The sequence below is a fragment of the Cervus elaphus genome, chromosome 20 (genome assembly GCF_910594005.1).
Source record: "Cervus elaphus chromosome 20, mCerEla1.1, whole genome shotgun sequence".
Lineage (NCBI taxonomy): Eukaryota > Metazoa > Chordata > Mammalia > Artiodactyla > Cervidae > Cervus > Cervus elaphus.
In genome coordinates, this window is record NC_057834.1 from 119,919,733 (window position 1) to 119,932,196 (window position 12,464).

At 43.7% G+C, this 12,464-nt stretch overlaps 1 protein-coding gene across 7 annotated transcripts in view; it reads left to right on the forward strand.

Annotated features, from left to right (window-relative positions):
* The window catches only part of MKNK1 (MAPK interacting serine/threonine kinase 1), a 50,003-nt gene that overhangs the window by 15,980 nt on the left and 21,559 nt on the right, over positions 1–12,464 (forward strand). For 2 of the 7 annotated variants that reach the window (XM_043876566.1, XM_043876567.1), the window contains 3 exons: positions 5,728–5,834; positions 8,001–8,102; positions 10,570–10,667. In XM_043876566.1, coding sequence (XP_043732501.1) covers positions 5,819–5,834; positions 8,001–8,102; positions 10,570–10,667 — 216 coding nt within the window. In that variant the 5' untranslated portion in view covers positions 5,728–5,818. Of the gene's footprint in view, positions 1–5,727; positions 5,835–7,657; positions 7,682–8,000; positions 8,103–10,569; positions 10,668–12,464 lie in introns of those variants that run through there. The other 5 variants (XM_043876568.1, XM_043876569.1, XM_043876571.1 and 2 more) reach the window with 4 other exon arrangements.

Below are 12,464 nucleotides of genomic sequence, written 5' to 3' on the forward strand. Positions count from 1 at the left end.
GGCAGATTACTTAATCTGTTTGTACCCAGTTTCTTCATCTAATAAAATGTGTATAATAATTATACTAACCTTATAGAGTTCTAACGCCTGAGTAAGTCAGTTTATGTAAACTGTGGTTTTTGTAAAATGCTTAGAACTTTGCCTGGAGTGTGGTAAGCATCAAGTCAGTGTGGTATGTGTACTACTACTGCTACTATTTCTACTACTTCAGAGAAGTAAATGTTCCAGGCCAGTCTCCCCCAGCTCCTCCTCCCTGCCTCATCCTCTGCCCAGATTCCTTAGTCTCAGCCTCTTCCTTAGGAGTGTCCATCACCCTTCCTTTCATTTCCTCAGTTTCCTTTCATTTTCTTAGTTCTCCATTTGTTTAGGGTCCCTTAGCCAGCTGATGACTGAGAAGACAGTTGAATTGATAATTATCCTCAGCAGCTTCCTGTCACCACTATTCGTTCTCTAGAAAGCTCCAGTGACTAAGGGAGCAACTCTCACAGGTTGGAAAGTGAATTATAGACCTTAACAAGAATTCTAGGGTAGCTGGGAGAGGAGCATGATCTGTTTGCCAAGACGACTTAGCCGGAAGAATGATCATCTTTGGTGTGACGTACCAGATGTTCGTGCTGGTTAGTTCTCTCTAAGCTCTACTAAAAGGTGGAGAACAGATCTGGTGCCTTTGGGGGTAGTGTGGCTCCTAAGACTTTGTGGAGAAATGACACAGTTCTTTCAGAAGCTGGGCCTTGAGGTCAGTTTGTGGGCTGAACAGTGGATGGGTACTTGCATGTCAGGAATATCTGTAGCTCTTGTAATCCAACGAGGTAAGACCCCTCAACCCATTTGTGCTCGGTGAGTTCTATGGGCCCTCTCCACATGCAGGAACCAGGTTAGTGGTTGGATCCTATCTTCAACACCTACTACACTTTCACTTGATAATGTGTTTTACAAAGAAAGGAGACTATGCATCCCTCCTCTTACTTTAATGGAGAAAGCAAGATAAGGTTATGCCAAGGAATAGAAACACATAAACTGGTGATGGTGATGATACTATGATGGTGAGACTGCATATGATCTGCATCTGCTCACCCCTTCAACTAACTTATCACCACTTCCCCACGTCCTCTACACTCCATCCAGCCTGAACAACTTGCAGTGGCACTAGCCGGCCACTCCACTCTTCTGCAGGCCTTAGCACATGCGCCTCCTCTGTCTCTCTCCCCAGCCCCCACCTGGCTGGTTCCTGTTCATCCTTCAGGTGTCAGCTTAGCTGTCCCTTCCTCTAGTGACCAAACTGAGTTAAATGCCTGTCTTTTGCTCCACAGCACCTGGTACTCCCCTGTCATAGTACTTATCTCACTGAATTGAAATGGTTTTAAATTCCAGTGGATTTCAGTTCCATCAGGGTAGAGACTGTCTTCTCTTGTGTTCTCGCTGTCTAGCACTGGACAGCGAGTAGGTGCCCAATAAATATAGTATTTGTTGAATGAATAAGTCAGCAGTGCTTTCACTTCTCGTTTTTCATTTGATCCTCACAAAAGCCTTGTTGATGTAGGGAGCTGGGGGCCTTACTCTGACCTTGTTTTGTATATGAAGAAACTGATCTTCAGAGAAGCTACGCAATTTACTAAAGCTCTCACAGTGTGAAGAGCCAGGACTTAAAAGGATGTATCTCAGACACAAGTGTTCAGTGCATTATTTTGGAGCTTTGTTTCACAAAGTGTTTCCTTTTAAAAAATAGTATTTATAAAGATAAAAATTAAAATGGTATTTGTTGTTTTTCATAATTATAAAAATGATATATTCAAGGCACCAGAATTCCTGAAATGTTTTTTTCTCCACCGAAAAGAAATGCAAAAAGGCAAAATGGTTGTCTGAGGAGGCCTTACAAATAGCTGTGAAAAGAAGAGAAGCAAAAAGCAAAGGAGAAAAGGAAAGAGATATCCATTTAAATGCAGAGTTCCAAAGAATAGCCAGGAGAGATAAGAAAGCCTTCCTCAGCGATCAATGCAAAGAAATAGAGGGAAACAACAGAATGGGAAAGACGAGATCTCTTCAAGAAAATTAGAGATACCAAGGGAACATTTCATGCAAAGATGGGCTCAATAAAGGACAGAAATGGTATGGACCTAACAGAAGCAGAAGATATTTAGAAGAGGTGGCAAGAATACACAGAAGAACTGTACAAAAAAAGTCTTCACGACCCAGATAATCACAATGATGTGATCACTGACCTAGAGCCAGACATCCTGGAATGTGAAGTCAAGTGGGCCTTAGAAAGCATCACTACGAACAAAGCTAGTGGATGTGATGGAATTCCAGTTGAGCTATTTCAAATCCTGAAAGATGATGCTGTTAAAGTGCTGCACTCAATATGCCAGCAAATCTGGAAAACTCAGCAGTGGCCACAGGACTGGAAAAGGTCCATTTTCATTCCAATCCCTAAGAAAGGCAATCCCAAAGAATGCTCAAACTACCACACAATTGCACTCATCTCACACGCTAGTAAAGTAATGCTCAAAATTCTCTAAGCCAGGCTTCAGCAATACGTGAACCAAGAACTTCCAGATGTTCAAGCTGGTTTTAGAAAAGGCAGAGGAATCAGAGATCAAATTGCCAATATCCGCTGGATCATCGAAAAAGAAAGAGAGTTCCAGAAAAACATCTATTTCTGCTTTATTGACTACGCCAGAGCCTTCAACTGTATGGATCACAATAAACTGGAAAATTCTGAAAGAGATGGGAATACCAGACCACCTGACCTGCCTCTTGAGAAACCTGTATGCAGGTCAGGAAGCAACAGTTAGAACTGAACATGGAACAACAGACTGGTTCCAAATAGGAAAAGGAGTAGGTCAAGGCTGTATATTGTCACCCTGCTTATTTAACTTCTATGCAGAGTACATCATGAGAAACACTGGGCTGGAAGAAGCACAAGCTGGAATTAAGATTGCTGGGAGAAATATCAATAACCTCAGATTTGCACGTGACACCACCCTTATGGCAGAGAGTGAAGAGGAACTAAAAAGCCTCTGGATGAAAGTGAAAGAGGAAAGTGAAAAAGTTGGCTTAAAGCTTAACATTCAGAAAACTAAGATCATGGCATCTGGTCCCATCACCTCATGGGAAATAGATGGGGAGACAGTGGAAACAGTGTCAGACTTTATTTTTTTGGGCTCCAAAATCACTGCAGATGGTGCTTGCAGCCATGAAATAAAAACGATGCTTACTCCTTGGAAGGAAAGTTATGACCAACCTAGATAGCATATTAAAAAGCAGAGACATTACTTTGCCAACAAAGGTTCGTCTGGTCAAGGCTATGGTTTTTCCGGTGGTCATGTATGGATCTGAGAGTTGGAGTGTGAAGAAAGCTGAGGGCCGAAAAATTGATGCTTTTGAACTGTGGTGTTGGAGAAGACTCTTGAGAGTCCCTTGGACTGCAAGGAGATCCAACCAGTCCATCCTAAAGGAGATCAGTCCTGGGTGTTCACTGGAAGGACTGATGCTGAAGCTGAAACTCCAATACTTTGGCCACCTCATGCAAAGAGTTGACTCATTAGAAAAGACCCTGATGCTGGGAGGGATTAAGGGCAGGAGGAGAAGGGGACAACAGAGGAGAAGATGGTTGGATGGCATCACCGACTTAATGGACATGAGTTTAAGTAAACTCCAGGAGTTGGTGATAGACAGGGAGGCCTGGTGTGCTGCGATTCATGGGGTCGCAAAGAGTCGGACACGACTGAGCAACTGAACTGAACTGAATGTTGAATTTTGATATAAAGAAATCTAGATATAATTTGTAAAGCTGTAAAGACTAAATTCAGATGTATGTTAGAGAAATATTATTGTATATTTTGTTGAAAAATAAAAACTTGACTGAAACAGTAATAGCACTAAATAAAGTAGTAAACATCATTGTATACCATTTGGAGAATACTGAAAAATATAAAGAAGAAAACCTCCCCATCACACAGAGAAAACTACTGTAGACTAGACATAACCTGGACTTGAAAGGGCAGCATTGAGTTTGAATTCCAGTTAAACAACTAACTAGATGTTTGGCATTCAGTAGATAATTTAGCTTCCCTCATGGCTCAGATGGTAAAGAATCTGCCCACAATGCAGGAGACCTGGGTTCAAACCCTGGGTTGAAAAGACCCCCTGGAGAAGGGAATGGCAACCCACTCCAGTATTCTTGCCTGGAGAATCCCATGGACAGAGAACCCTGGCAGGCTTATAGAGTCGCAAAGAGTCAGACACAACTGAGCAACTAACACACACAGATAGTTTAACCTCTGACAATTTAACCTCAGTTTCCTCACTTGAAATATGGCGAAGTACTTACCTTTGGCGATTATTGTGAGAATTAGAGATAATGTTTGTAAAATACCTGTGCTTGGTGCATAATCAACACTCTTTCAGATTGTAATAGTTTAACATTTATATATATATATATATATATATTTTTTTTTTTTACATTTTTATATATTTCTGTTTAGTCTTTCTCCTCTGTGTTTGTGCATACAGACTTAAGCATACACATGTTTTTTGAAGCACTTCTATATTATGTAAAACACTGGGTCTTCACAGCATTGCTGGAAAGGGCAGGTATTATTGCAGGTATTATTTTTAAACCTAATCTGTAGATGAGGAAACTGATACTTTTAAGAGGCAAAGTAACTTGGTCTTGGTGCTACATCTGGTAATACCTGAACTGAACCATCACTGAGTCTCCCGACACCAAGCCCACACGCCTTTCCTGTCAGCGGTGTGCATCCTCACCAGCTCCACCTCTACTGATTCACGAGTAGTGGACCCCTAAGCCTTGCCCAGGAGGAAAGCAAGGGCTGGAGGCAGTGAAGTGCTAGCTGAGGTCTGTCTTCAGACGTGAAGGAAGTGCTCACTCCCTCTGAAACAGCAGGCACATCATCTGATCCTATAGCAGAGACGAGGCTTCTTGCTAGAAAGTTAAGGACCTTTCAGTCGGGGGCTTTATTGAGAGGGAGTGTTTCAGGGATTCAGTGAGTGAAGCCTTACTCTGTGCTGCCTGCAGGGCAAAGGTGTCCCTATATTTCTTTCAGTGTGTGCACTTGGTACTTAGAGGGCCTGGTGACAGGCCTGCACCTAAGCCCAAGGATGTGTGTCCTCTTATATAATTTTTATTTCAGTATACATTTTCTGATGCCAGGTATACATCTGACACTGCACCATGATTTACTTAGAAGACACAGGGGTGAGCAGGTGAAGACAGCCCTGGCCTTTAGGATGTTGGCGAGAGCTCAAGGCCAAATAGAACCAGTGCTCTAGTATTAGCTGCTAGCAGGGTGTTTGGAAGCAGTGGATGGGGGACCCTATTTGAGTTCTATACAGTAACACAATCTATTTGCAAAGATTTCCAAAGTATTTGTGAAAACCTTAACTTATTATAAGAGAGGGGAGACTTTTGAACTGGGCTTTGATGGCTGAGAGGAGTTCTTAGGCCAAGGGAAGGAGGTGAGCCAAGGACCAGCTTGATTGTGGAGCCTCGCACCCTGAGGAAGCCTTTATCAAATGATTACACACATAATAAACTAAGGTCCCAAGAGAGTGTGTGGACAGGCTCCAGGTAAAGAGCTTTTAGACCTTTGGTAAGATGATGATACATCTCCATCCCACTTCCTGCCCCACCCACCCCCCACTGTAAACAGGGAAGTTAAATATGTTTTTTCACTTCACTGCCTTCCTACATTTTTTTCTTCCTAGTTTCAAAAACAACTCTCCTTCAACAAGTTCTGTTTCCAAGGAAAGTCTTAACCATCTGTCCCTTCTGGCATACCCTCTTCCATTGGAATCCATGCAGAATAGACCAGGTACTCTATCTTTTTGTGTGCGAAGCCATAAAATCTAATATCGCATGTGTGGCAGTGCTCAGAGGTATGCTGCTTCCACGAGAGGCTCCCTCAGCCCTGCTGTGGTGAAAACCAAGTATAAATCGCGGCTAACGGGGGTTTCTAGCTAGAGTCATAAGTATGTCTGAGCATCCCCCGTGAACCATCACACCACCAGCTCTCTTGCTGCGCCTCTCCATTGCTGCCTTTGGGCTGTTTTGCTTGTCCTTCAGCCCTCCTTCAGAGTGTGGACAGGGTAAGGAAAAAGAGAAGTGAATCCCAGATCTGTCCACTCTGCACTTGGCTCATAGTGCTAGTGAGAAAATAGATTGGGGCGGGGTGGGAGGGGGCTTGCCACTAACTGCACACAAGGGCAGGGCAAGAGGGGCAGTGGTCCCTCCTCAGCCTGCTGTCCCATTGGCCGGTGCCCCCTTCCTGGGGGCCTGAAGATAAGTGACCCTGTGTCTTATTTCTGTAGAATTTTCACTCTGTTGGGTAGCTCTTTTCCTTTTAGTTTCCCTTTGGGAGGGTGGACCTTGGGGTGCTAATATTTAAGTTCAATTCTTTGGATTCATAGCATGTTGCAGTCCCCAGATACATTTGTGCTTGAAGCTGTCAGCTAGAGTAGTAGTTTGAGATTCTCTGTGGATTCCTTTTCTTCACGTGTTTATCTGTACTCTAAAATGTAAATGAAAGTCTGCTGTCATCAGATCCTAAAAATGGAAGGAAGAATGCGCTTCCATTGAGCTGTCAGACACTTGGCTGCTTAACCAGGGTTTTCTGGATGTGCTATTGAAACGTGCCATTGTTCTGTGTGCTTTCTCCTAATGGCCGTCGCATACTTGCTTCTGAGAACAGTGTACAGTAGCTATGCTTAGGCTCTAATCAATCTTCCTGAGCAGACTTGCCGTTTTTCTGATCATGTTCAGCTGGGGTCCTCTGAGAAGAGAGTGGGCCTTTCCCCTCAGTGGGCAAAGAGCCAGCTTCCATTTCAAAATCTCAGGGAAAAAAAAAGAAATCCAGCAACCCAAGCCTGTGTTTACTGAAGGTTGGTCTAAAAGTCTTTCACATTGTATACCCCATCAGCACTCGAGTGCCTCTATTTTAGAAGGATGTAAAGGTTTAATCACCCTGGTGGGGATTTAGACCCAGAGACTTCAGAGAAATCTTATTATTTTTAACTGCAGGCAAAGAGTATTAAGGCTCCACTCTGGATCAAGGGCATGACATGTTCTATAAGTAATTTATCTTTAACAGGGGAAGGCCCTTACTAGAGTGTCTTAGAAACAGGACTATGATTGGCCACTGGTTCATTATTCCTCCTTTTCTCTTTCACCCTCTCAGTCTCCTGCTTTATTTTCTCTGACCCTACCCTTTCCTGTCCAGTGTCTAAATGTCTGCCTCACAAATCCTCCCTTTAAGGTGGAGAGCCAGGTGCCTTCTGAGGAGAGATAATAATGTTTTTGTAAAATGACTGAATCCAGCAACTTAGCATAGACCTGTCAACAGCAGACTTCTAAATGGACCCTACCTGCATTCTGTCAAATAAGGAGCTAAGGAGGGAGAGTGTGCCCCGGGCCTCACAGACTCTCAAGTCTATGCTATTGGACATGAAGGAATTTAGGGCCACCCTCAAACCAAACCCCTGCCCTGTTGTACCTTCACAGAAGCAGTCTCCACTGAGGGCCTTTTGAATCCTTTGCGCATCCACAGGGACGTTACTGAGCATGTCACTTTATTTGTATGGACTGCCCTCCCAAACCCGTCTCCCTTTCTGCTTAGCTCCCTGGCTCCTACCTTTCTGGTGCTGAGGCTGGAAGATGTCACAGGTAGGATTCTGCTATGGATTCATTGTTCAGTTTGGGGGCACATCTAAATCCATGTGCTAATGAGCTTGATTACAGCAGGCTTCTGCTATCCTCTTTTAATCTAGCCCATCTGTCTGAGTTCCTTTCCACAGTTAATGATCTCCTATAATGGTTCGCCTTTAGTTTTGCCTCCTGGGTCAAAACAGATCAATAGTCCTCATAGATATTTAAAAGCCATGAGTGTAAAGCTCCTGGGTTTCCCCCCTCTTCTTTCTTCTGGGTGAACTTATAGCTTGATCAGTCCAGTGATACTTCCCTTCCATCTCCTCTCTTCTCCCAGAGATGGGTAGCAGTGAACCAGTTCCCATTGCAGAGAGTGACAAGAGGAAGAAGAAGAAGCGGAAGGCCCGGGCCACTGATTCCTTGCCGGGAAAGTTTGAAGGTTGGTCACTCTCTTTGGTCTCTTAGAACTGGATCGGTGACTCCCCAAGCATGCCAGCATCCTGGTAGCCCTGAGTATAGATCTTAGAGCCAACTTCATGTTTTTCCATGTGATAGGCATGAAAGATAGGAATGAGAGACATGAGCATAGAGGACACACGTGAGGACACAGCAAGAAGGCGGCATCTGTAAGCATCATAGACACCAAATCTGACAGCACCTTGAGTCTTGGACTTGTGGCCTCCAGAACTGTGCGAAAATACACTTCTATGGTTTAAGCCTCCCAGTCGGTGGTATCTTGACATGGCAGCTCTAGCTGACTAATACAGTTTTAAGCTGAGAAAATTTAAAAAAAAAAAGGTGAAGATGAGATGGTTTATAGAAAGGGGGTGACAGAGAGAGATCACCAGGATGGGAAAAACTCCCAGATGATGCACAGGCCTCCTCTGAATGGTCTGAGCGCTTCATCAGGAAATAGAAAGGCAGCCTGTCACAGTCGCATATGGAGCAAGATTGCCTGGTATTTTTCATCTGTGATCTTTCCCTCAGGTAGTCTTGGAGGAGCTGCTGAGAGGTAGAACAACAATGGCAGAGGAAGATGAAACATCAAAGGCCGTGGCTACAAATGAAATGTAAATCTTCTAGGTAGTTCCCTGGCAGTCCAGTGGTTAGGACTCCACGCTTTCACTGCTATGGCCTGAGTTCCATCCCTAGTTGGGGAACTAAGATCTTGCAAGCCATGTGGCATGGCCAGACAAAAAAAAAAAAGAAAGAAACTTAAACCTATCAGTAGAGAATTAAGCTCCTAGAGATTGCAGCTGTTTGTGCTGGATGACTCTGACTCCATTCGAAGAGTGCATGTTGTATTCAGGGGACTTGATCAGGTCATCAAACATTTTGAACACTGTGTGTGAGGCACCAGGCTCAGAGCTGGTCCTGTTATCACTGGGCACTGGATGGGATAAAGTGACTCATTGGACACACCTGCAAGTCTCAGTCGCTATTCCTAGGAGTAACCAAGGAATGACGGAGTAACCCCCAGCATCTACTTTTGTTTCTTTCATTGTGAGACTTGAAATAGCTTCACTGTATGGTCCCTCTTTCCAGAACTGCAGACATACTAGTGAATTGATTGTTTTGTAGAGTGGTCCTAAAACAAACCCTTTATAAGTCAGGAATATTGGACTTCCAGCCACCAATCTGTCCTGACATGTGCAGAGGCTACTATCCAAGTATCCATTGTGAGAGAAGCACATCATTTAAAATACGAACAGCTGTAAGACCAAACAGTGATGGAACCAAGAAGGTGCTTTGTGTAAGGTTTTGTCTGTTTGTGTTTAACAATAGATGTGTGTGTATAGCAGAGGGGGTGAGGGTGGGGAATGAACAAAAGTCCCAAGGGTTTTAGAATAGTTTCCAAATCAACAGGCCTTTCTCTTTCAATGAACAAGAGAGTATTTCCTGTTATTCACAGATGACTTGTGCAATTATGGAGTTTCTCATAACTAAGTGATAAAATCTAATTTCATGGTTAACAGTATTCTGCGGGTTTTAACACTAGGCTACCTTTAAAGGAAAAAGCTGAAGACTAGTAGCCAAGGGAGGAAGAGGTCAGCTCAGCAGAGGCCTTGATGGAGCTGTGGCTTCCTTTGGAAGGTGTTCAGAGAGCTTGTGCTCTTTGTGAGCCTGGGAGATCACCTAAATATACTTTCGACCCAGGGCTACTGCTGTGTTAGAATCGCTCTGACTCAGCACTCTAAAAACCTCGAGGCATCCGTTTGCATCTTACTTCTCTCTCCTGTTTCCTGTGGGCAACTGCTGGAAACTTCTCAGAAATCTCCAGTGACTTCCACTATGTGTGGCATAAAATAAAACAGTGCTTTATTCCCCTTTGTATCACCAGTTCCTAGTACAGAACTGGTTATGGAGTAGGTGCTCAACAAATGAGTGAGTGAATGAATGATGTCCATTCAGATCACATCTCTTCTGTGAGGATCCCCCAGATCCACTGAGCAGATTTAACCTCTCCCTTCCCCTGCTCTTTTTTTTCTTACTGTGTTTTATCCCTCTCTGGTTTATTCTGGGGTCACTTGTGTACAAACCTGTCTGTGTTCCCCAGCAGACTGTGACTCTCAAAGGCCAGGGACTATATTTTATTCCTCACTGTGTCCCTGTTGTGAGTCTGACAAGTTGTCTGGCACACAGTAGGTGCTTGGGAAGCATGTGCAGAATTGAACCCCCTTCACTGACCTCATCTCAGGAGCAAGATCCTGCGATGAGACCTGCTTGTCGTGAAGCTGAGTCCCAAGGCAGTCGGGAACATTAGTGGCCTTTCTCATCAATGAGCACTGCCAGGTCCTTGAGCACCTGTGCTGTCAGACTGGGGAAGTCAAGTGACACGGCTCTTCTTTCCTTCTCTGCAGAGGGGTGACTCATCTTGTTATGCTTCTCCTCCATTTTACCTCTAGATGTATACAAGCTGACCTCTGAACTGCTGGGAGAGGGAGCCAATGCCAAAGTTCAAGTTGCCGTGAGCCTGCAGAATGGCAACGAGTATGCTGTCAAAGTGAGTGTCTCATCTAGATGCCAGGCTTTACTTTGCAGATAGTGAGTCCCAGCTTGTCCTAAACCAGATACATTTTACATTTCACAGCATAGTGGCTTAATAAGAATGGGAGCTCCAAAGCTGTATTCACTAAATTCGGTGATTTCTCTACTTACTTGCTGTGTAACATTGGACAAGTTACTTAACCTTTCTGTCCTTCAGTTTCTTCATCTGTATAATGAGTGTAATAATAGAACCTATGTGGTATTGTTGTGAGGTTTAAATAAGTTAATATGTGTAAAGTGCTTAGGGCAGTGCCTCTGGTGAATGAAGTCAGCTTCAGAAAACAGTCAGATTTGGAATTAGAAGGCCTATCTGAATCTCTTTTTTGACAAATTACTACTGTTTGACTTGGGACAAGTCGCTGAACCTCTTTGAGTGTCAGTTCTCACATTTCTAGAAGGAAGATAATACCTACCTGCACAAGTGATGTACAGCAGTGTGTTGACAAGGACTGAGTGCTCAGCTTTGGGGCAGGAGAAGTATTTTCCATCTACATGACCTCGGAGTGGCTTACCTTGCCCCTCTGCTCTTCTGTTTGCTGATACTACATGAAAGAAGGGTTGGATCTAAAGCAGTGGTTCTCAAAGTGTGGTCCCTGCATTATTAGCATCAGCACAACTTGATGATCTGGGAACTTGTTAGAGACACACATTATCTGACTCTGTCCTAGACCTGCTGAATCAGAAACTCGGGGCAGGCCCCAGCAACATTAATTTGAACCCTCCAGGTGATTCTGGTACCCACCAAAGTTTTCAAGACATCTACCTGAGCCAGCAGGTCTCATCGCTGCTTCAAATGGGTAAACCCAGCCAAACTGGCTTCTGAAAGATATGTTTCTCCTTTTAACCAAATGGTCATAGTCCCAGATGGATTTATAAAGGAGAACACTTTTGCTAAGCCACAGCCCTTTTTGCTGGAGTGTTGCTTCATGTGATAGCAAAAGCATTATCTTGATTCCTTGTTCTAAACAGATCAGTATAAATTCCAAGTAATTTAAAAAAAAATATGCCTAAGTGGGTAAATTTAAATGGATTGTCAAATATTTAATACATTTGTGGATGACAGAACTACTTCTTCGAGGCTGCCCTTCCTCCAGGCTCCCTGGCATCTTTGGGCAAATACCAGACCTGGGCGTGGCAATGCTTCGGTTTCAGCCATGCTGCCCTGTCAGGAAGCATTTAGCAGGAGGCTTCCTGTGTGCTGTTTTGGACCTGTCAGGAATCCTCTGGTCCTTATTAATTCCTGAATATTCAGGAATTAAGAGGAGAGACAAGCCTTTCCCAGGGCTGAGGAATCCAGGCATTTCCTTCGTTAGTTGTTCAATATGGTGATAAGTACCCTCTTCCTTCTTATGAACCATACAGTAAAAAGTGATTGTTTACAACTCTCTCTCTTTAATAGGGATCGCCTTATGTTTTGTAAGTCTGGAATTTTAATCTTTGTCTTTGCTGAGAATAACTACCTTGTAAGATAGTATATATGCCCACACCATGTTGATTAAAACACCTTTGCTCCATCAGAGCTTGGGTCCCTGTGTCTTTCTTTCTTTCTTTCTTTCTTTCTTTCTCTCTCTCTCTCTATATATATATACATACATATATATGTATATATATATTTCTGGCTGATTCCCTGGACTGCGAAAGCTGGCTGCGTAACCCAGGGAATATTAGACTCTTTCCTTCTTTCACTCTCTCATCATTGACTCCGGACCACCAGATTCCAGTCCAATAAAGGAACAACGCTGCCCATGTCTCA